The sequence below is a fragment of the Carcharodon carcharias genome (genome assembly GCF_017639515.1).
Source record: "Carcharodon carcharias isolate sCarCar2 chromosome 27 unlocalized genomic scaffold, sCarCar2.pri SUPER_27_unloc_1, whole genome shotgun sequence".
In the NCBI taxonomy this organism is placed as follows: Eukaryota; Metazoa; Chordata; class Chondrichthyes; order Lamniformes; family Lamnidae; genus Carcharodon; species Carcharodon carcharias.
In genome coordinates, this window is record NW_024470624.1 from 1,657,170 (window position 1) to 1,682,885 (window position 25,716).

General features: G+C 44.7%; 2 protein-coding genes across 2 annotated transcripts in view; one reads left to right on the forward strand and one right to left on the reverse strand.

Moving 5' to 3' along the window:
* Window positions 1–25,716, forward strand: part of LOC121273703 (zinc finger protein 229-like) — a 1,112,939-nt gene that overhangs the window by 371,039 nt on the left and 716,184 nt on the right. The gene's annotated exons all lie outside the window — the stretch shown is intronic.
* On the reverse strand, window positions 10,307–13,243 carry LOC121273593 (zinc finger protein 239-like; the record flags this gene model as incomplete). Its single annotated transcript, XM_041180748.1, has 1 exon — window positions 10,307–13,243. A coding segment is annotated over one exon (714 nt), but the record flags the coding sequence as incomplete, so codon positions are not given.

Genomic DNA, 25,716 nt, shown 5'->3' on the forward strand with positions numbered 1-25,716 from the left:
CCTCACATTTGGTTTAGAGCCACAAGTTTCGACTTCCCATTTAAGCCTCCAGCACCTTTCTGTCTCTATTGCTCATGTCAATGACAGCCAGGTGACAGAGCTGAGGGCTGTATTTAGCTGAGAATAATGGGGCCTGCACCCCAGTTGGGAAACTGCCATGGGTGTCACACTAATAGAGGGACAGGAAGATACTGGAGGACTGACTGGGAAATGGGCCTTCAACCAATCGGCACAGGAGGGAGTGACCGGGACTAATGGTGACCCAACCCCCAGGGCTCAGTGCCCCTATGTCCAAAGCAGGAATCACGGGAACAGGGTACAGAGGAGCCGAAGAGAAACAATGTGGGACTAGTAAATTATGCGCATCCTTTTACTCCAGTTCTCTTTGATCCTCAAGTAATTTTCTGTATGATTTTTTAATTACATCCTATTTCATTACTAAACCTTTATCAGTAAAAATATTTGATTTTTCTGGACTTTTCCTGATTGGATTTACGCACTTTAGTGAAGGTGGGTGAGAGGGGTTGGCAGGCTTTTTAACAGAAAATGAGACCCTCTAAGGTAATTGACAAAGGAGCCAGAGGGGGAGGTGAGGTCTTATTTTTCTTTTGACACACAATGTGAGAAAATGGGTTTCGGGAAGTCCATCGTGATTTATTAAATCATCCAAGTTCTTCGAGGAAGTAACAAGAAATGTGGATAAATGGGAACCTGTAAATGTGGTTTACTTAGATTTCCAGAAGGCATTTCACAAGGTGTCACAGCAAAGGTTACTACACAAAATAAGAACGAGTGGTGGAGGGTGTAACATACTAGCACAGATAGAGGATTGGTTAGCTAATGAGAAACAGAGAGAAGGCATAAATTGGTCATTTTCGGGATGGTAAGATGTGACAGTGGAGTGCCACAGGAGATCAGTGCTGGGCCCTCAACCGTTTACAATCTATATCGATGACTTGGATGACGGGTTCAAATGTATGGTGGCTAAATTTGCTGATGACATAGATACATAGGAAAATATTTTGCGAAGAGGATTTAAGGAGTCTGCAAAGGGATATAGATGGTTAAGTGAGTGGGCAAAAACTTGGCAGATGGAGTATAATGTGGGAAAATGTGAATTTATCCACTTTGACAGGAAGGATAAAAAAAGCATATTATTGAAATGGAGAGAAATTGCAGAAGTCTGAGGTACAGAAGGATCTGGGTGTCCTGGTACATGAACCACAAGAAGTTAGTCTGCAGACACAGCAAGTGATTAGGAAGGCAAATGGTATGTTGTCATTAAGTGTAAGGGGAATGGAATAAAAAAGTAGGGAAGTTTTCCTGCAGCTGTACAGGGCCTGGTGAGACCACATCTGGAATACTGTCTACAATTTTGGTCTCCTTATTTAAGAAATTACATAATTGCATTTGAAGCAGTTCAGAGAAGGTTCACTAGCCTGATTCCTGGAATGAGGGGGTTATCCTCTGAGGAAAGGTTGGACAGGTTAGGCCTGTATCCTTTGGAGTTCAGAAGAATGAGAGGTGATCTTATTGCAACTTATAGGATCCTGAGGGGACTTGACAGGGTGGATGCTGAAAGGATGTTTCCCCTTGTCAGAGAGAATAGACAGAGGGGACACAGTTTAAAAATAAGGGGGGGTCTCCCATTTAGGACGGAGATGAGGAAAATTTTTTTTCTCTCGGGGGGGTTGGAGATCTGTGGAACTCCCTTCCCCAGAGTGCGGTGGAGGCCGGGTCACTGAATACTTTGAAGGCTGAGTTTGACGGATTCTTGTTTGACAAGGGAGTGAAAGGGTTTCAGGGGTTGGAAAGAAAGTGGATTGAGACCACAGTCAGATTAACCATGATCTTGTTGAATGGAGCAGGCTCGAGGGGCCGAATGGCCTACTCCTGCTCCTAATTTGTATGTATTAACCCTTTATCCCCCTTTCCCAAACTCTGAAATGATTCACAGTGATAACCCTTACTGGTGACAGTGGTTAGATTTTATTCAGTATAAATAAGACCTGACACATGCTCATGTCTGAGCAGTAGTATCAAAGTGCAGCAGCATTACCATTACACTCTGGGTAGAAGCACCATCTCCACATAAGTGCTTCCTGGTCTGCCCCAGATGCCATGGCACCAGTCAATGCAATATGTAAAACCTCTACAAATCTCTGTGCTCGGGGAATCCCTTCTGATACTTTTTTACATCACAAAGTCTATGGAGACTGATTTAACCAAACTATTGCTGAGCTAACATTTGAACAGACCAATTACAAAACCTGTCATTGAAACATCTGTACCTGTCCAAGCCACGTCAAACTCTCGAACAATTGGCTTCCCACGCTCCATCCCCGGTACAGGGAGTTGGCATTCCCATGCCAAGCAGTGAAAACATGGTGGCCTTGACACCCAGGTGTCATCTAGGATTCAAGGCACTCTTGTTTTCTCTGGGAGCTGCTCATCTCTCTGTTCTCACATAGCAAGTCATCTGTTCTCAGCTCTGCCAGATTTCTGCTGAAGTTTGGCCCCTTTTCCACCTTTTGGATCAATAAAACAATCAGAGAATGAAGACCCGAGTGTGGTTTTCTTTAAAAGAAGTTCATGGTCAAAGGATACAAATTTCTCCAAGATACAGCGATCAACTTATTCATTTCATCTCCACTTTCTTGCCTTTCACTAGAATGTAGGTGGAAACCAGATTGATACATTCCACTGAACTACACCCAAGGTGAGTTATTACAATTCCTTTACTGTCCAGTACAATATTTTCTGAATACCTTCAAAACAGAAAACAAATATTCCAATTTGATTTCAAGCATTAACACGTTTTGTATGTTCTTTAATTTAGACATCAGGCTGGGGTTTTTCTGTTTGGAGCAAAGGAGGTTGAGGGGAGATTTGATAGAAGTGTACAAGATTATGACAGGTTTAGATAAGGAGGACAGAGAAAAGCTGTTCCCATTCACTGATGGTACAAGGACGAGGGAGACACAGATTTAAGATTTTGTGTAAGAGATGCAGCGGGGATGTGAAGAGGAACTGTTTTATGCAGCGAATGGTAATGCGCTGGAACTCGTTGCCTGTGTGGGTGGTGCAAGCGGAGATGATGAACGATTTCAAAAGGAAATTGGGTGGAGACTTGAGGGAAATAAACTTTCAGGGATATGGGGATAGCAAGGGACAGTGGGACTGGTTTGCTCCACAGAGAGCTGGCATGGACTCAATGGGTTGAATGGCCTCCTTCTCTGTCCCAATGACTCTCTGATCTAAAGAGAAGAATTTCTGCTGCTCCTATCTCTCCAACTAACTGAAGTCCCTCATCCCTGGTGCCATTCTTGTAAATCTCCTCTGCACCTTCTCTAAGAATTTCATATCTTGCCTAAGGTGTGTGGCCCAGATAGAGGGTTCCATTCTAGAGGGATAGAATTGAAAAGCAGGGAGGTTATGTTCAACTTGTTTCGAACCATGGTTAGACTACACTGGGAGTACTGTAAACATTTGTGATCTCCATTTATAAAAAGGAAATAGAGGCACTGGAGAAGGGGCAACAAAGATTCACAAGAATAATACCAGAACTGAGAGCATTTAACCCTCAGGAAAGGCTGGGGCTGCTTTTCTTTAGAAAAGAGAAGACTGAAGGGTGACCTGGTGGAAGTCTTTAAGATGATGAAGGGGTTCAATAATCCAATAGGGATTTCATGAGAAACCTCTTTACCCAGCAAGTGGTGAGAAAGTGGAACTCGCTACCACAGCACGTGGGTGAGCAGAATAGCATGAATACATTCAAGGGGAAGCTAGATATAGACATGAGGGACATGAGGGAGAAAGGAATAGAAGGATATGCTAATGGGGGAGATGAAGAGGGGTGGGTGGAGCCTCAAGTGGAGCATAAATACTGACATAGACCAATTGAGCTGACTGGCCTGACTCTGTGCTGTAGACTCAATGGGAAAGACAAACGTATTTATTTTAGATCTACTTGTAGTGATCGGGAGAACAATGTTTACTATCCAGGATAAAATAAATGTCCTTCATCAGCTTTTGTGGACCAGTTCAGTGGAAAAGTATATTCCCAGGCTCAAAGAGCATCAGCCCACTGGAAGCAAAGTCGTGAGACCGGCCAGTCCAGCAGAAAGTAACCCTCTGACCCTCCCACTTCACCAACTGTGAAAATGAACATGGTTCAGTCCTGGATGTGATTAACAGGAGTAATAACAGCAGAATCCAACCCCTGTAATCACTTAAGAACTCTGTAGTGTCCATGCAGGGTGGATAACAGAGTGAATCCTTTCCCACACACAGAGCAGATGAACGGCCTCTCCCCAGTGTGAACTCGCTGGTGGATAAGCAGATGGGTTGACCAAGTGAATCCCTTCCCACACTCAGAGCAGGTGAATGGCCTTTCTCCTGTGTGAACCCGCCAGTATGTCAGCAGGGTGGATGAATCGCTAAATCCCTTCCCACACTCAAAGCAGGTGAATGGCCTCTCCCCGGTTTGACTGTGTTGATGAGATTCCAGCTCAGATAGGCAACAGAATCCCTTTCCACAGTCCCCACATTTCCACAGTTTCTCCATGGTGCAAATCTCATAGAGAGAAATAGAGTCTATGTCTATCTGTGTCTTTGTGTATCTCCAGTTTTGCAATTCTGTTGTGGCCGCGAACATACAGAGAACAAATGAACGGTCTCTTCTGCTGTGAATGGTGTGCTGTTTTCTCTGGCTGTGTAACTGGTGAAAGCTCTTTCCACAGTCAGTGCACTGGAACACTCTCACTTGTGTGTGTATGCCTTGGGCCTTTTCCAGTCACCCTGATGTTTAGAATGTAGGCAAATTACAGAAACATTTCTCCTCCTAGATTCAAAGGCCGATGATATTCAGGTCCCAGTGAATCGTGTGACTCGGTTAGATGTTGAAATTTGGTTTGAGATTTCTGTCTGCAAAACTTCCCCTTCTAATATCCTGTAAAAGGAATTTACAAAGTCAGTGCTGTCAGTAAGGATAGAAATTCAGAACAGACAATTCTAGTTTCTTGGGAACATTCCTTCCTCTCCATCCCAAACATTTAGCCCCCAGAATGAGAAAAGAAATGGAAAGAGGGAAACATTGATTTCCTCACAGATGTTGCCCAGAGGAGGAAGTTTCAGTCTGAAGCTCATTGTCCAATTCCGCATTGCGACGTCCACAATGGAACCCTGCCTGAATCAGCCAATAGGAATCACTTTGCTCCGTGGTGACGTCATCGGGCTCCAGTCTGCAGGCCAGGCGCGCGGACACGGGAGCCCCGCCCCCACCCATTGTTCCCCCTCCCCCTCTACTCCCTCCTCGAGCCAAGGTTTCCAGGCAACTGGCTGACGGCTCTGGCCAGAGCGAGAAGCCGCTCGGAGAACACGGGAGAGGGGAAACTGCGCATGTGCGAGGAAGAGCTCGCCACCCCCCCCTTCCCTTCATGCTGAAGGATTGACCAATGGGAAGACTAAAACTTCCTCCTGTGTCCATGATCTGTGAGTAAAACACTTTCTTTTCTCATTCTGGGGGCAAATTGTTAACTTGCAGGAACTGAAGGGAAAGGAAGTGAATCCAGGGAGGGTGCAGACTCTGGAAAGGTTGGCCCAGGTCTCTCTCTTTCTCTCTCTTAAAGACAATGACATCCTTTGCTCTCTCAGTTTGACACATCTATTTAACCGCAACCCACCCAGCTCTCATGCCCACATGTTCAGTGTTCCAGTGAAGCCCAACGCAAGCTGGATGAACAGCACCTAACCTTCCGATTAGGCACTTCACAGCCTTCCGGACTTAACATTGAGTTCAACAACTTCAGACAATGAACTCTCTCCTCCATCCCCACCCCTTTGTGATCCCCATTTTTCAATATTCATTTTTAATTTTTATCCACTTATTTTTATTTGTTTAAATCTCTATTCATTGTTTTATCCCCACCTTATCCTATTTTCAATCTTTTTTCCCATCAACGTCCCCAACCACACCCCCCCCCCCCCCCCCCCCCCCCCACCCCCAGGGCAATCTGTCACGTGCTCATGTTGTTCTTTACAGAGTGCTTACCCTTGTCTGGCTGTTATCTCATTCTGCTTTCTATCCTTAATGTCACCATCAGCATCTCCTTTAGCCAGTACCACCACCATTAACACCCTTTTGTCCATGATATCTCTGTCAATCTCTCCTTTGCCTCCACCTGTTGCTGGTCTTTGTTCCACCCCCCTTAAACAGCATAAATTTCACCACATTTTTACTTCTCTTTAGCTCTGAAGAAGAGTCATACGGTCTTAAAACATTAACTCTGTCTTTCTCTCCACAGATGCTGTTAGACTTGCTTAGCTTTTCCAGCATTTTTTGTTTTTGTGACACATTTATTTATCTGGCTAAAAGGATGGTCGCTTTCCTAATGTTCACAACTAAAGGGGTGGTTTCCCCAGGAGATGGCTGACATTTAAGGGGACAGTAAATTAACATAGGACAGAGATATGTCCAGTGTTGTTATGTGTTACATATTAGATATTTTATTTATGGCTCTGTAATGAAGGATATTTATTATTATTTCTAGCCTTGTGATATAGTACTGTGGCTACATTATTCATTTCCAGTCATACAGTCATTATGGCACAGAAGGAATCCATTCAGCAACTTGAGTATTCTCTGTTGAGCAATCCCGTTACTCCCATTCCTGTTCTATATCCCCGTGACCTTGCAATTTTATTTCCTTCACTTGCCCATCCAATTTCCTTTTGAAATCATTGAACATCTCCAACTCCACCATCCTCTTCGGCAGCCAGCTTGTTTTCATGGCTGCTCACTATCTTAATAAAGTTCTTACTGACATCGTTCATGAATCTCTGATCAAGTAATACAGCACTGTGTATTAAACACATTTTTAGTCCAGAATGTATTCAGTTTACAGCCTGCATCAAGATTTTCAGGTCTTTAATATCCTGGACAGGAAGTGGTGAGCATGGATCTGTTTATCAGCATGAATCAACACCTTCAGGGGAATTTGGAGGGTGTATATTCGGTACAGCAGAATGAGAAAGGAGGGAGAGTGTGTGGGGATGGAGATTTACACCTTTTGGGGAACGAGAGAGGAAAGAATGTTCCATAGAAAATAGAAATGTCTGTTCTGGATTTCTATCCTGTACTGACAGTGATGACTTTTGTAAACATCTTTTGCAGGATATTAGAAGAGGCGGATTTTCAGACAGAAAACCAAACATCACATGAAGATTTGACAGAACCACTTGATTCATTGGTACATGAGTGTCATCGGCCTTTGAATCTAGAGGGAGAAATGTTTTTCTGTTCTGCCTGCATCAAATGATTATGAACATCAATGTGACTGGAAAAGCACTGGGACACACACACCCGAGTGGGAGTGTTTCCAGTGCACTGACTCTGGTAAGAGCTTCAACCAGTTACACAGTCTGAGAAAACATTGCACCAATTACAACAGGGATCTGTGTTCTGTATGAGGACGAGGCTTCAACTGATCACCGAACCTGGAGAGTCAGGACACCCACATCATGGAGAAACCATGGAAATGTGGGGACTGTGGGAATGGATTCAAATCTCCATCTGCGCTGGAGATTCATCAACGTAGTCACACTGGAGAGAGGCCATTCACCTGCTCAACATGTGGGAAGGGATTCAGTAATTCATCCACACTACATGAACACCAGCGAGTTCACAGCGGGGAGAGGCCGTTCACCTGCTCTGAGTGTGGGAAGGGACTCACTCGCCAATCCCACCTGCAGATACACCAGCAAGTTCACACTGGGGATAGGCCGTTCACCCGCTCTGTGTGTGGGAAGGGGTTCATTCATTTAGGCAACCTGCAGACACACCAGCGAGTTCACACTGAAGAGAGGCCATTTACCTGTTCCGCATGTGGGAAGGGTTTCAGCGATTCATCCACAGACACAAGCCGGTTCACACCGGGATAGAGACCATACAGCTGCTCTGAGTGTGGGAAGGGATTCGCTTGACAATCCCACCTGCAGACACACCAGTGAGTTCACACCGGGGAGAGGCCGTTCACCTGCTCTCTGTGTGGGAAAGGATTCAGTCATTCAGGCAACCTGCTGAAACATGAGCGAGTTCACACTAAGGAGAAGCCGTTCACCTGCAGTCAGTGTGGGAAGGGATTCACTTGATTATGCAGCCTGCAGACACACCAGCGAGTTCACAGGGGGGAGAGGCCATTCAGCTGCTCTTTGTGTGGGAAGGGATTCAGTCATTCAGGCAACCTGCTGAAACATGAGCGAGTTCACACTAAAGAGAAGCCGTTCACCTGCAGTCAGTGTGGGAAGGGATTCACTTGGTTATGCAGCCTGCAGACACACCAGCGAGTTCACAGTGGGGAGAGGCCATTCAGCTGCTCTTTGTGTGGGAAGGAATTTATTGAATTATCCACCCTGGGGAAGGACCAGCAAGTTCACACCGGAGAGAGACGGTTCACCTGCAATGAGTGTGGGAAGGGATTCACTTGGTTATCTAGCTTGCTCAGACGCCAGCAAATTCACAAATGATTACGGAGTTGGGTTCTGCTGTTATTGTTGCTGTTAATCACATCCAGGACTGAACCATGTTCATTCTGACACTTGGTGAAGTGGGAGGGACAGAGGGTTTCTTCCTGCTGTTGTCTGACAGGTGGTTTCGAGCAAAGAAAATTATACAGAATTTTGACAATGTGAGAGAAATTGTATTCATGGAGGAATTTAAAAACTACACTTCATGAGCTATCAGGGCATATCTGCAGGACCCATAAGGTTTTTAATATAAAGGAAGCTGCTGTTTTAGCTGATGGCAATGATTTAACCCACAGATGCCTGGCTGGCAGCAAACCACAGGTTGGAGAGGTGAGTCGTATGAGAATGAACAGAACTTGTGGTAAGGACAGTAGGAACGAGAAAAGAGATTCTCCCCAGGGTGGTAAAAAAAATCTAGTGTAGAGCATATTACAGAGTCAGAAAGACCAACATGTTTTCATTGTCATAGAGTTGGACATTTAAATACAGCTTATTGGAAATTAAAAACTAAACTAGTGGCATTGGTGAAAGTGGCTGGTGTTTCTCCAGAGGAGGTTGTACCAGAGAAGGAAGCTTGTGAGAAAGCAATACCTTCTAATGTATTTACCATGGGTGTAAATAGAGAGTTGAGAGATTATGAAGGATTTCTATTTGATGGGGAAGTCACTCCCAGAAAGAGCCTGAAAGATTGTTATCCTGTGAGATACTGGTTTAGCTCAGTGCTAAATATTTAGACTTTTCTTCAAAAAGCTCACTGAATAAAAATGTATTGGTACGGGGTATTGATGGGGAGTGTGTGACTATCCCATTATGTAGAGTGAATTTAAACTATGCTTTAGTAAAAGACTCTGTTATTGTTGGTGTTGTTTCTAAATTACTGATTACAGATATAGATTTTATATTTGGGAATGATTGAGCAGGTGATATTGTTTTTCCACTTACTGGGAGTGTGTTCACAGTTCAGAAGATGTTTCCGAGAGTAAAAAGCCATTGCCTATTGGTGACCCAGTTAAGCAACAAACTGATATAAATAAAGATACTGATGTACCCACCCGAGTACTGGACAGTGTAGAGTCAGGAAAAGTGCCTGAAGCATTTCAAGATAAAAGGCCACCACAGAAGGGACTAAGACCTCAATGACCCCTAACGCTGAATTACATGTGGCTGCCAGTGCTGAGGCAGAACAAGCTATAGGAGCAGCAGGTTGGGATGGGCAATGAATGCTGGCCCAGCCAGCGAAGCCCACATCCTGTGAATGAATAAAAGAAAAGTTCAGGCAAATGGACAGTTCACAAAAAAATACACTTAAAACCCCAACATGATCAGAATGAAGGACTTTGTGAGTGACGTGAAAGATTCAAAAGCTCGAATAAAGATGAAAGTCCAGAATGAAGAAGCTGTCGACATGCTGGAAAGGAATGAAATAAAACTGGGTCTGAATGGGCACACCTTTAACAAACCTTTGGGATGGTCCCAGGAACAGAAGTGAATGAACCTTCAAGATATCGTTAAGTATAAGGGAACTTGTGGGGAGAAATTAAAACGTAGAACTGGCTTCATAGCATAAACTATAATGTTCAGTTCATAGTGCTGGTTTTTAATATTCTTTTGTTTTACATATATAGTAAAGTTTGTTTTTGTTTGAAAATGTGGAATCTTGTGGTGTAATTCTTTCAGTTATCACTGGGTGTTCAAACTTCTCTTTAAATGTTAACGGTCCTGACAGGGAATGTAACAATCGGCACAAACAATATTTCAAAACAAATCCAAGAGGCAAAAATACAATCTTCCTTACTTTATACAAAGCATTATTACATTGTAAGACATCCCTCTTCTCGGATCCGCAGTAATTTCTTAGTTTTAGCACTTCTTTTTGTGAAACAATCTGATAATTGATGACGAAAAATTGAACTAATTGTAGTCCGTTCTAAAGCAGGAGCGCTATCGCCCAGCACAGAGGGTAATTTGGATTTCTCTTATCGGCCATTTGTTAGGGACTATACCCTCCAATCATCTGAAGTGAATTCTTTACATGAATCGTCCATGTCATTGCAGTTGTCAACCTGCAGTTTGGTTGATCAGCTAAGATTTTCTGCAGCATTTCATCGATCACCACGTGATTCCTTTCACAGAGTCCATTGCTGAAAGGACTTTCAGCTGCGGTGTTCATGACCATAATGTTCATGTTTTCACACACGTCTCTAAACTCGTCATTAGCAAATTTCCCCTCCATTATCAGTCAGAAACTTAGCTGGTGCCCCAGGTCCAGTCCCTATCCATTTCTCCATGACTTGGTCTATAATCTCCCTTTTGTCCTTGCCATGTATTATTGGAGAAAGACCAAATCGGGTTACCATGTCTATAAAGTGTAGAATGAAAATATTTCTGTCTTTGTCCCGTCCCTTTAGATCCAAGGCAACTACTTGGTTAAAGTCACGTGCCAAGGGAAGGTTTACAATAGATGTGACAGCATCCTCCCATACTTTTTACACATTTCACACTTTGCACTTATCTCTTCTATGAGCCTCGTATTCTCTTCACCAACCACCCCTGCATCTTTTAGCAGGACTTGTTATCTTTGACAGGAAGGGTGAGCAAATTGTCTGTTTAGCTTTAAAATAATTTGTTTTTTTTTACTCTGATTCTTATCATTGATACTATTAATCCTTCTCAAACACTCTGATTAGAAACATCAGGTATTGTTAAGGGGAGACGCTAATGTCCTGATTGAGTAAACTGCAGATCCAAAAACAATTGCGTTATCTTGCTCCATATCCAGTTGCATTTGTGCCTTTTTCATGGAAGGTTTACTCAACAATAAGGGTATCTCACTAGAGACGACACCAGCCCTGATAAGGTAGCTGCCTCCAGCTAATTTACAAAAATCCCCACTCTTTTTAGTGACTTTAATGTGTTGACATCACCAAACCCAAACAAGTAGAACTCCTTAACCTTGTGTTGATCCTCACTATGAAGTGAATCTGGGTAACATTTTCACCAATCTGATCCGCATACTGTCGAGGTGCAGCCACTGTCTAACACAGCACAGTTGAATGAGCCTGTGACTAACATAATCATCACTGGATGAAATCTCCTTGTGACTAGTACAATTCCTACAGAGTGATCATAATCATCATCTTCAGCCTCAGAATTCTCTGTGTCATGTGTCACTTCGAAGACCCTCAATTTCCACTTTTGGCAGTTCATCACATAATATTTTGAGTCAGACCTGAATCAACTGTTAATTGTTCCCTGGTCATTCCTGGGGTCATTCACCTATTAGTGCTGTTCCAATCCTGTCTTTTGTTGTGATTTCCAGATCTGCTAAAGAGGCTTTCACCCTCATTCGAAACCTGTCAAAGTCCTACAATGCTTCATAGGCATCCAGTAGATCATCTTTCTTGTAAATCTCATCAATGAACCCGAATAGAAGATCCAAAACTTCTTCAGTATCCAACCGACAGGCAGCTAGCTCATTAAATACTTTGCTTCTGAATTTACTTTTGTTGGGAAGTGACAATGCCAGGACCAGACCTTGTTTCCTCCTTGGTAGGGACATAACCCGTGTCCACATATCTACTTCATTCTTCCACTGGTCGTGTGGCTCAGACTCCGAGAACATCAGCGGGTAATCAGACCCTGCCAATTTCCATTTGCTTTCAGCCATTTCTCACAAAAGCTACTCATGTTGTAAGCCTCTGTTTCGTGTTTTATTTTCCTCTCATTACCACCATTCACCATTAGACAAGCATTCTCTATTACCATGTTATAATGTTGATCGCCTGATGGCCAAGGAAGAAACTGCAGCCAATCTTTACTTGGTATAGATTTATTCACCGAGTGAAACATTACAGGTATATACCTCCTGACTTGACTCCACTCTTTGTCAGTAAGGGTCTCCTTATATGTGCTCAAGTAACGATCCAATACATGATGTCCACCCGTAAAAACATAACCTCAATTCGCACAATCAACAGCCATAGTCAGTGCATCTAAAAGGTCCCTAATTGGTGTGACTGTCATGGTGTATCAGCAGCTCGAATGAACAGGTGAATCCCTTCCCACACTCAGAACAGGTGAATGGCCTCTCCCTGGTGTGAACTCGCTGGTGTCTGAGCAGGGTGGATCGATCACTGAATCGCTTCCCACACTCAGAGCAGGTGAATGGCTTCTCCCCAGAGTGAATTCGCTGGTGTGTCAGCAGATGGGATGACCGGGTGAATCCCTTCCCATACTTGGAACAGGTGAATGGCCTCTCCCCGGTGTGAACTCGCTGGTGTGTCAGCAGATCGGATGACCGAGTGAATCCCTTCCCACACTCAGAGCAGGTGAACGGCTTCTCCCCGGTGTGAACTCGCTGGTGTGTCTGCAGGTTGCCTGAATGAATGAACCCCTTCCCACACACAGAGCAGGTGAACGGCCTTTCCCCAGTGTGAACTTGCTGGTGTGTCTGCAGGTGGGATTGCCGAGTGAATCTCTTCCCACATTCAGAGCAGGTGAATGGCCTCTCCCCAGTGTGAACTCGCTGGTGTGCATGCAACGTGGATGAATTACTGAATCCTTTCCCACATGTTGAGCAGATAAATGGCTTCTCTCCAGTGTGACTGCGTCGATGAATCTCCAGCGCAGATTGGGATTTGAATCCGTTCCCACAGTCCCCACATTTCCATGGTTTCTCCTTGATGTTGGTATCCTTGTGACTCTCCAGGTTTGGTGATCAGTTGAAGCCTCGCCTTCATATAGAACACAGATCCCTGTTGTGAATGGTGCAATGTTTTCTCAGGCTGTGTCACTGGTTGAAGCTTTTACCAAAGTCAGTGCACTGGAACACTCTCTCGGTGCTTTTCCAGTCACACTGTTGTTCATAATCATTTGACGCAGGCAGAACAAACATGTCTCCCTCCAGATTCAAAGGCCGTTGACACTCATGTCCCAATCTTGGTGTGATGTTTGGTTTTCTGTCTACAAATCTTCCTCTTCTAATATTACTATGATATTTAAAACCTTTTGAAGCAGACAGAACAGACAAACATTTCTCCTTCCAGATACAAAGGCTGATCATATTCAGGTCCCGATGAGTCGAGTGAGTCTGTCAGATCTTGCCATGATGTTTGGTTTGAGATTGCTGTCTACAAATCCTCCCCTTCTAATATCCTGCTAAAGGAGTTTACAAAAGTCATTATTGTCAGTACGTGATAGAAATTCAGAACAGACAATTCTAATTTCTGAGGAACATTCTTTCCTCTCTCATTCCCCAAAAGCAGTAAATCTCCATCCCACACACTCTCACTCCATTCTCACTCTGTTGCACCGAAGATACACCCAATAGCACTGCACTAAAAATGTGTCTAAAACACAGTGCTCTATTACATGATTAGATACATGGTGCTGTGGGATGAACTTTATTTCAACAGCCAGTGGTGATGTCTTGGAACCCACTGCCTATGAGGGTGGTGGTTCCAGAGACGATGAATAATTTCTAAATGAAATTGAATTGACACTTGAAGGAAATAAAAATGGAGGGGAACGGGGGTATAGAAGGGAATGGGATTGACTGGATCGCTCTACAGAGAGTTGGTATGGACTCGAGTTGTCAAATGGACTCCTTCTGTGTCAGAATTACTCCATACTTGGAAATATATTAAGTAGCTATAGTACTGTCCTCCAAGACTAGGATAACAAATGAACTTTATGACAAAACTATCAATAATATATCTAAAGTTTCCCTCATTACAGAAGTATAATAATTTTCACAATATTATTCTGGTTTATTGTCGAGTAGGTTTATGAGTGTGAGCGTGGATGGTTCTCTCTGTGTGATTTAACTACATTTGGGGTCAGAGAAACTGCAAGCTTTAAATTATCAAAAGAAGTTTGGTGTAGAAATGTACTTGAAATGCTAATGAGTAAACATCAATGGGGTTCTAGCATGTAAGGTGTGAGGGAATTTGTGTTTCTAATGAAATGAAGGGGTTGTTTGGATTTCAAAGGGATGTTAGGATTTTTACAACTAGCCAGATGAGCAAGGCTAAGCATTGTGTTCATTTTTCCCAAAGGTTACTGATAATATTGGCAACACGAAAGATTGTTATTTTATGGGAAAGGTAAAGATCCAAAGAGCTATGAAACAATGGAATTTACATATTAAAGAGAGAGAAACATATATAAAGGAGAATGAAAGGCTCTGTTGGGGGTGCCATGTAAGATCTAACAGGAGTGTGTGAAACAGCCTTCAGGAAGCTTCCACCCATTTGTGCATAAGTCAACTGTGTCCAGAAACTAAAGTTGAAGACAAGCTTTTGGAATTCCTCTGTCAAGTGGGTACTGTGGTAACTTGCTGACTTATTTTTTAAATTTAAAATCTATTTTGGATTGTTGCCTTAAAGGGGGGGTGTAATTTGGAGTTAGGTCAATTAGGAATTTGAGGATTTGTTATTGCATTAAGAAATTGTAATCTTATTGTGTGTGCTTGAAATCTTTCCTTTTGTTAATAAATATTTCTTGTTTAAAATCTCTAAATGTCTTAGTGGACTCCTTGTTTCTGAATTCAGTGCACACATCTTCTTGTAATAAATACAAATTGCAAAACTGTTGTGATAGCGTGGCCAAGTTTCCCTTGTGGATTTGGCCCACCAGGTACATATCATAATACCCCAGACACAACATTATACATATCTTTGTCCTCTTATACTGTATTGTCCAGGGGGCAGGACTCTAATGAAATAAAATAAGGGGCACTTAAGCCGTGGGGGAGGCACGGGTGGGGGGTGAGATGCTTGTGACCGTGAAGCAGGTTGGGGGTGTTTGGATTTCAATATGAGAGGGGCTGGGGAGGAAGTATCTAGAGACAATAATAGTGGGGTTTAAAATCAACTAAAACTTACAACGTTTCTTGTTCAATCACAACATCATCATCTCTCTGCTAGCCGACTCACTCACTTGCTGTCCCACTCGAATCACTCAAACTCACCCTGGAAGCTCAGGGATCAGTTTCTCACAGGCTGTCCTAAAAATGTGAGCAAAAATTCAAAATAAGGAGGAATCCCTTAAAATACAGGACAGTTAAACACCCTGAAATTGACACCTTAAATGTCAGCCATCTCCTGGGGACACCACCTTGTTAATTGTGAAGATTAGGAAAGAGACCATCCTGTTAGCCAGACAAATAAATGTGTCAAGGTGTGGGAGCAAAGGATGTCAATGTCTTTAAGAGAGAGAGAGAGAGAGAGACCTGGGCCAACCTTTCCAGAGTCTGCACCCTCTCTGGATTCACTTCCTTTCCCTTCAGTTCCTGCAAGTCAACAATTTGCACCCAGAATGAGAAAAGAAATGGAAAGGGGGAGAAAAGAAAGTGTTTTACTCACAGATGTTGGACACAGCAGGAAGTTTTAGTCTGTGTGAAGCTCAATCTTCATTCACACAAAGCCCGCGCTCTGATTGGCTGGAGGACCTGGGTCCTTCCGGTGATCCAACTCTTCCCATTGGTCAATCCTTCAGCAAGACGGGAAGGGGCGGGCTCTCCCCCGCACATGCGCAGCTTCCCCTCTCCCGGACTCTCCGAGCGGCCTCTCGCTCTGGCCGGAGCAGTCAGCCGGTTGGCTGGAAACCTTGGCTCGAGGCGTTGGAGGGGGAGGGGGAGGGGGAACAATGGGTGGGGGCGGGGCTCCCGGGGCTCCCATGTCTGCGCGTCTGGCCCGCAGACTGGAGCCCGAGGATAAAAGCAAAAAACTGCGGATGCTGGAAATCCAAAACAAAAATAAAAACACCTGGAAAAACTCAGCAGGTCTGGCAGCATCTGCGGAGAGGAGCACAGTTAACGTTTCGAGTCCGAGTGATTCTTCAACAGAACTAAGGAAAATTAGAAAAGTGGTGAAATATAAGCTGGTTTAGTGGGGGTCGGGGTTGGGGGGGGGGTGGGGTGGGGGGGAGGCGGAGGTGGTGGGACAGGTAGAGCTGGAGAGAGGGCCAGTGATAGGTGGAGATAACCAAAAGATGTCACAGACCAAAGGACAAAGAGGTGTTGAAGGTGGTGATATTATCTAAAGGAATGTGATCATTAAGGGTAGAAAGCAGGACGAGCAAGGTACAGATAGCCCAGGGAGGAAGGGATCGAAATAGGCTAAAAGGTAGAGATAAAACAATGGATGGAAATACATTTAAAAATAATGGAAACAGGTGGGAAAAGAAAAATCTACATAAATTATTGGGAAAAAGGGGGATCAGGAAGGGGGTGGGGATGGAGGAGAAAGTTCATGATCTAAAATTGTTGAATTCAATATTCAGTCCAGAAGGCTTTAAAGTGCCTAGTCGGAAGATGAGGTGCTGTTCCTCCAGTTTGCGTTGAGCTTCACTGGAACAATGCAGCAGGCCAAGGATGGACATGTGGGCATGAGAGCAGGGTGGAGTGTTGAAATGGCAAGCAACAGGGAGGTCTGGGTAATGCTTGCGGACAGACCGAAGGTGTTCTGCAAAGCGGTCACCCAGTCTGCGTTAGGTCTCTCCAATGTAGAGGAAACCGCATTGGGAGCAGCGAATGCAATAGACTAAATTGAGGGAAGTGCAAGTGAAATGCTGCTCCACTTGAAAGGAGTGTTTAGGCCCTTGGATGGTGAGGAGAGAGGAAGTAAAGGGGCAGGTGTTGTACCTTCTGCGGTTGCATGGGAAGGTGCCGTGGGAGGGGGGTTGAGTTGCAGGGGGTGATGGAGGAGTGGACCAGGTGTCCCGGAGGAACAATCCCTGCAGAATGCCGCCGGGGGGGTGAAGGGAAGATGTGTTTGGCGGTGGCATCATGCTGGAGTTGGCGGAAATGGCAGAGGATGATCCTTTGAATGCGGATGCTGATGTGGTGATAAGTGAGGACAAGGGGGACCCAATCATGGTTCTGGGAGGGAGAGGAAGGTGTGAGGGCGGATGCGCGGGAGATGGGCTGGACACGGTTGAGGGCCCTGTCAACCACCGTGGGTGGAAAACCTTGGTTAAGGAAGAAGGAAGGCATGTCAGAGGAACCGTTTTTGAAAGTGGCATCATCAGAACAGATGCGATGGAGGCAAAGGAACTGAAAGAATGGGATGGAGTCCTTACAGGAAGCGGGGTGTGAGGATCTGTGGCCAAGGTAGCTGTGGGAGTCGGTAGGCTTGTAATGAATATTGGTGGACAGTCTATCACCAGAAATTGAGACAGAGAGGTCAAGGAAGGGAAGGGAAGTGTCAGTGGTGGAGCACGTGAAAATGATGGAGGGGTGGAAATTGGAAGCAAAATTAATAAATTTTTCCGAGTTCAGACAAGAGCATGAAGCAGCACCGAAGCAGTCATCTATGTACAGAAGAAAGAGTTGTGCGAGGGGGCCGGAGTAGGACTGGAACAAGGAATGTACCACATACCCCATAAAGACACAGGCATAGCTGGGGCCCATGAGGGTACCCATAGCCACACCTTTTATTTGGAGGAAGTGAGAGGAGTTTAAGGAGAAATTGTTCAGTGTGAGAACAAGTTCAGCCAGACGGAAGAGAGTAGTGGTGGATGGGGATTGTTTGGGCCTCTGTTCGAGGAAGAAGCGGAGAGCCCTCAGACCATGCTAGTGGGGGATGGAGGTGTAGAGGGATTGGAAGTCCATGGTGAAGAGGAAGCGGTTGGAACCAGAGGACATCACTGCGCAGCAGAATGATTCCTATTGGCTGATTCAGGCAGGGTTCTATTGTGGACGTCACAATGCGGAAGTTGGACAATGAGCTTCAGACTGAAACTTCTTCCTCTGGGCAACATCTGTGAGGAAATCAATGTTTCCCCCTTTCCATTTCTTTTCTCATTCTCGGGGTAAGTTGTTAACTTGCAGGAACTGAAGGGAAAGGAAGTGAATCCAGGGAGGGTGCAGACTCTGGAAAGGTTGGCCCAGGTCTCTCTCTCTCTCTCTCTCTCTCTTAAAGATATTGACATCCTTTGCTCCCTCAGCTTGACACATTTATTTGTCTGGCTAATGTTCACAATTAAAGGGGTAGTTTCCCCAGGAGATGGCTAACGTTTAAGAGGTCAATTTCAGGGTGATTAACTGTCCTGTATTTTAAGGGATTGCTCCTTATTTTGCCTTTTGCCCTGTATTTCTAGGACAGCATGTGGGAAACTGATCCCGGGAATCTCCAGGGTGAGAACAAAGAACAAAGAAAAGTACAGGACAGGAACAGGCCCTTCAGCCCTCCAAGCCTGCACCAATCATATTGCCCGTCAACTAAAACATTTTCCACTTTCGTGGTCCGTATCCCTCTATTCCCATCCTATTCATGGATTTGTCAAGTTGTCTCTTGCTGCTTCTACCACCTCCTCTGGCAGCAAATTCCAGACACTCACTACCTTCTGTGTAAAAACTTGCCCCGCAGGTCACCTTTATAGTTTTCTCCTCTCACCTTAAATCTATGTCTCCTAGTAATTGACTTTTCCACCCTGGGAAAAAGCTTCTGACTATCTACTCTGTCCATGCCACTCATAATTTTGTCAATTTCTATCAAGTTGTCCCTCAATCTCCGTCGCTCTAGTGAGAACAATCCGAGTTTCTCCAACCTCTCCTCATAACTAATAACCTCCAGACCAGGCAGCATCCTGGTAAACCTCCTCTGCACTCTCTCCAACGCCTCTATATCCTTCTGGTAATGTGGCGACCAGAATTGCACGCAATGTTCCAAGTGTGGCCTAACCAAGGTTCTATACAGCTGCAGCATGATTTCCCAGCTTTTATACTCAATACCCCTGCCAATGAAGGCAAGCATGCCATATGCCTTCCTGACTACCTTATCCACGTGTGTTGCCACTTTCAGTGACCTGTGGACCTGTACACCCAGATCCCTCTGCTCGTCGATGCATTTAAGGGTTCTGCCATTTACTGTATAATTCCTGCCTGTATTAGACCTTCCAAAATGCATTAGCTCACATTTGTCTGGATTAGACTCCATCTGCCATTTCTCCGCCCAAGTCTCCAAACGATCTATATCCCATTGTATCCTTTGACAATCCTCTTCACTATCTGCAACTCCTCCAACATTAGTGTCACCTGCAAACTTACTAATTAGCCTAGATACATTTTCCTCCAAATCATTTATGTATACTACAAACAGCAGAGGTCCCAGCACTGATCCCTGCGGAACTCCACTAGTCACAGGTCTCCATTCAGAAAAGCATCCTTCCACTGCTACCCTCTATCTTCTATGACCAAGCCAATTCTGTATCCATCTTGCCAGCTCACCTCTGGCAACTTTACCTTCTGTACCAGTCTGCCATGAGGGACGTTGTCAAAGGCCTTACTGAAATCCATGTATATAACATCCACTGCCCTTCCATCGTCGATCATCTTTGTCACTTGCTCGAAAAACTCGATCAAGTTAGTGAGACCCGACCACCCCTTCACAAAATCATGCTGCCTCTCACTAATATGCCCATTTGCTTCCAAATGGTAGTAAATCCTGTCACAAAGAATTTTCTCCAATAATTTCCCTACCACTGACGTAAGGCTCATCGGCCTGTGGTTTCCTGGATTATCCCTGCTACCTTTCCTAAACAATGGAACAACATTGGCCATTCTCCAGTCCTCTGGGACCTCACCCATAGCCAGTGAGGATACAAAGATTTCTGTCAAGGCCCCAGCGATCTCCTTCCTTGCCTCCCTCAGTACTCTGGAGTAGACCCCATCTGGACCTGGGGACTTATCCACCTTAATATTCTTCAAGACGCCTAACACCTCCTCTTTTTTGATCTCAACATGATCTAGGCTATCTACACACTCTTCCCTAGACAAATCGACCACTAAGTCCTTCTCTTTGGTGAATACCGATGAGAAGTATTCATTTAGTATCTCTCCCATTTCTTCTGGCTCCACACACAGATTCCCACCTCTGCCCCTGAGTGGACCTATCCTTTCCCTGGCTACCCTCTTGCTTTTCACATATGTATAAAAGGCCTTGGGATTTTCCTTAATCCTGGTTGCCAGTGACTTTTCATGACCCCTTTTAGCCCTCCTGACTCCTTGCTTAAGTTTCTTCCTACTTTCTTTGTATTCTCCATGGGCTTCATCTGTTCCCAGCCTTCTAACCTCCCTTTTCTTTTTGACTAATCTCACAATATCCTTCGTTATTCAAGGTTCCTGAAACTTTCCATGCTTATCCTTCAGCCTTAGCAACTGACGTTTGAAAGCCCCCCCACATGTCAGTTGTTGATTTGCCGTCAAACATCCACCTCCAGTCTAGATTCCTCAGTTCCTGCCTAATATTGTTATAATTAGCCTTCCCCCAATTAAGCACCTTAACCCGAGGACTCCTGTTTTCCTTATCCACCAGAACCTTGAAACTTACTGAGTTCTGGTCACTTTTCCCGAAATGCTCTCCTAATGAAACTTCGACCACATGGCCGGGTTCATTCCCTAATACCAGGTCCAGTATTGCCCCTTCCCTAGTTGGACTATCTGCATATTGTCTCAGGAAGTCCTCCTGGATGCACCTTACAAATTCTGCACCATCCAAACCCCGAGCACTAAGTGATTCCCAGTCAATATAGGGAAAGTTAAAATCACCCACACAACAACCCTATTGCTCTTACATCTTTCCAAAATCTGCCTACATAACTGTTCCTCAATCTCCTGCCGGTAATTGGGAGGCCTATGGTAAACCCCCAACATTGTGACTGCACCCTTCCTATTCCGGAGCTCTACCCATATTGCCTCGCTGCATGATCCCAATGAGGTGTCCTCCTGACATACAGCTGTGATATTCCCCTTAACCAGCAGTGCAACTCCCCTACCTCTTCTACATCCCTCTCTATCCTGCCTGAAACATCTAAATCCTGGAATATTTATCTGCCAATCCTGTCCATCCTTCAACCAAGTCTCTGTAATAGCAATAACATCATAGTCCCAAGAACTAATTCGAGCTCTAAACTCATTTGCCTTGCCTGTTGTACTTCTCACATTGAAACAAATGCATTTCAGACCTCCAGTCCCACTGTGTTCAGTAATTTCTCCCTGCCTGCCCTTCCTCTTAGTCCTACTGGCCATATTCACTGGTTCCCAGTCCTTTATTTCACCTGCTGACCTATTGCTCTGGTTCCCACCCCCCTGCCATATTAGTTTAAACCCTCCTGAGTGACACCAGCAAACCTCGCAGCCAGGATATTGGTGCCCCTCCAGTTTAGATGCAACCCGTCCTTCTTGTACAGGTCCCACCTGCTCCGGAAGAGATCCCACTGATCCAGATATCGGAAACCCTCCCTCCTACACCATCTGTTCAGCCATGTGTTCAGCTGTACTATCTTCCTATTTCTAGCCTCACTGGCACGTGGCACAGGGAGTAATCCTGACATTACAACCCTAGAGGTCCTGTTTTTTAACTTTCTGCCTAACTCCCTGAACTCCTGCTGCAGGACCTCGTCACTCTTCCTGCCTATGTTGTTAGTACAAATGTGTACTACAGCCTCTGGCTGTTCTCCAGCCCCCTTCAGAATGTCCCATACCCAGTCAGAGACATCCTGGACCCTGGCACCAGGGAGGCAACATACCATCCTGGTGTCTCTTTCACGATCACAGAAGCGCTTTTCTGAGCCCCTGGTTATAGAGTCCCATATGACAATTGCTCTTCTGTGCTTTGACCCCCCTGCTGAACAACAGAGACAGCCGTGATGCCACTACTCTGACTACTGCTGTTGATTTCCCCTGATAGGCCATCCCCCGCAACAGTATCCAAAATGGTATACCTGTTGGAGTGATTCGAGTGGGACTGCAAGTGAGTGAGTCAGCCAGCAGAGAGATGATGATGTTGTGACTAAACAAGATAAGTTGTAAGTTTTAGTTTATTTTAAGCCCCACCCCTCCCACTATTATTGTCTCAGGACCCCTCCTCCCCATCCCCTCTCATATTGAAACCCAAACCCCCATCCAACCTGCTCTCACGGTCACCAGCATCCCACCACCACCCACTCCACCACCCATGTCTCCAACCCCATGGCTGAAGTGTCTGTTATTTTATTTTGTAAGACTTCTGCCCCCTGGACAATATAGTAATAGAGGACAAAGATATGTCTAATGTTGTCATTGGGGACATTTTAGATATATTATTTATAGTTCTGTAATTAAGTTCATTTATTATCGTTTCTAGTCTTGGAGGAGAGTACTGCAGTTACTTAATATATTTCCAGTGATAGTAATTATGACACGGAAGGAGTCCATTTGATAACTTGAGTCCAGACTGACTCTCTGTAGAGTGACCCAGGCAATCCCATTCCCCCTTCTATATCTCCATCCCCCTGCATGTTCATTTCCTTCAAATGTCAATTCAATTTCATTTTGAAATTATTGATCGTTTCTGGAACCACCACCCTCGTAGGCTGTGGCTTCCAGGACATCACCACTGGCTGTTGAAAGAAAGTTCTTCCCCACAGCATCATGTGTCTCTCTAATCATGTAATAGAGTCCTGTGTATTACACACATTTTTAGTGCAGTACTATTGGGTGTATATGAGGTACAGCAGGGTGAGAATGGAGTGAGAGTGTGTGGGATGGAGGTTTACAGCTTTTGGGGAGCGAGAGAGGAAAGAATATTCCATAGAAATGAGAATTGTCTGTTCTGAATTTATATCCTGTACTGACAGTGATGACTTTTGTAAACTCCTTTAATAGGATATTCGAAGGGGAGGATTTGCAGCCAGAAATCTCAAACTAAACTTCACATCAAGATCTGACAGAGTCACTCCATTCATCGGGAGCTGAATATGATCGGCTTTTGAATCTGAAAGGAGAAATGTTTGTTCTGTCTGTTTGCAAAGGTTTCCAACATCAGTGTGACTGAAAAAGCACCAAGATACACACACTTGAGTGAGAGTGTTCCAGTGCACTGACTCTGGAAAGAGCTTTAACCAGTTACACTGCCTGAAAAAACATCACCGTTCACAGTGGGGAGAGGCCATACACGTGTTCTGTGTGTGGACAAGGCTTCAACTGATGGTCGAACCTGGAGAGACACAAGGACACGCGCACCATGGAGAAACCGTGGAAATGTGGGGACAGTGGGAAGGGATTCAAAGCCCCGTCTGAGCTGGAAACTCATCGACGAAGTTACACTGGGGAGAGACCGTTCATCCTCTCTGTGGAAAGGGATTCACTGATTTATCCGCCCTGCGGATGCATCAGCGTGTTCACACCGGGGAGAGACCCTTCACCTGCTCTGAGTGTGGGAAGGGATTCACTCAGTTATCCCACCTGCAGACACACCAGTGAGTTCACACTGGGGAGAGACCCTTCACCTGTCTGAGTGTGGAAAGGGATTTAGTGATTCATCCTCCCTGCTGACTCACCAGCGAGTTCACAGCGGGGAGAGGTCATTCACCTGCTCTGAGTGTGGAAAGGGATTCATTCTGTCATCTCACCTGTAGAGACACCAGCGAGTTTACACCGGGGAGAGACCATGCACCTGTTCTGAATGTGGAAAGGGATTCACTCAGTTATCCCACCTGCTGACACACCAGCGAGTTTACACCGGGGAGAAGCCGTTCACCTGCTCCAAGTGTGGGAAGCGATTCAGTGATCCATTCATCCTGCTGAGACACCAGCGAGTTCATACCAGGGAGAGGCTGTTCACCTGCTCTGAGTGTGGGAAGGGATTCACTTGTTCATCCGAGCCGCTGAGACACCAGACAGTTCACACTGACTGGAGACCTTTTAGATGCTCTGACCGTGGGTGTTAATTGTATCAATTGAGGTTAAGTATATACAGGTGGGTGTCATGGATTGGATAGTTACTTGAGCACATATAAAGAGACCCTTACTGACAAAGAGTGGAGTCAAGTTAGAAGGTATATACCTGTAATGTTTCACTCAGTGAATAAATCTATACCAAGTAAAGACTGGCTCCAGTTGCCTCCTTCACCATCAGGCTGTCAGGATTATAACATGGTAACAGAGAACGCTTGTCTCATGGCGAAGGTTGGAAACTAAAGGAAAATAAAATTTCAGATAGAAAGTTACAACCTGAGTAGCTTTTGTGAGAAATGGCTGAAAGCAAGTGGGAATTGTCAGGGTCTGATTACCCGTTGATGTTCTCAGAGTCTGAGCCACATAACCAGTGGAAGAATGAAGTGGATATGTAGACACAGGTTACATCCCTACCAAGGGGGAAACAAGGTCTGGTCTTGGCATCGTCATTTCCCCACGAAAGTAACATCAGAAACAAAAGTATTTAGTGAGCTGGATGCTGGTCAGTTGGATACTGATGAAGGTTTGGATCTTCTATTTAGGTTCATTGATGAGATTTACAAGAAAGATGTTCAAGTGGATCCTATGAAGCACAGTTGGACTTTGACAGGTTTTGAATGAGGGCGAAAGCATCTGTAGCAGATCTGGATATCACAACAGAAGACAGGATTAGAACAGCACTAATAAGTGAATGACCCCCACGGATGACCAGGGAACAGTTAACAGGTGTTTCAGAACAAAAATATAAATACCTGGAAAAACTCAGCAGGTCTGGCAGCATCTGCGGAGAGGAACACAGTTAACGTTTCTAGTCCATATGACTCTTCAACAGAACAGTCATACGGACTCAAAACGTTAACTGTGTTCCTCTCCACAAATGCTGCCAGACCTGCTGAGTTTTTCCAGGTATTTTTATTTTTGTTTTGGTTTTCCAGCATCCGCAGTTTTTTGCTTTTAACAGGTGTTTCAGGTCTGACTCAAAATATCATTATGTGATGAACTGCCCAAAGTGGAAAATCAGGGTCTTCAAAATGACACATGATAAAGAGAATTCTGAGGCTGAAGACGATGATGATGATCACTCTGAAGGAATTGTACTAGTCACAAGGAGCTTTGGTCCAGTGATGAGAATGTTAGTCACAGACTCATTGAACTGTGCTGTGTTTGACAGTGGCTGCACCTCGTTAGTATGTAGATTAGATTGGTGAACATGTTACCCAGATTCACCTCGTACTGAGGATTGACACAAGGTTAAGGAGTGTGAAAGTTATGCTTGTTTAGGTTTGGTGATGTCAACACATTGAAGTCACTAAAAAGAGTGGGGATTCCCTGCAAAATACCTGGAGTCAGCCTCTTTATCAGTGTTAACTGTTAGACTTCACCCCGACGACACATTTGTGTAATTAATAAGGCTTATATTACCAAATTGTATTGTATGTAAGCGTAACGATGAACAGTCTTCAATTGCCTGG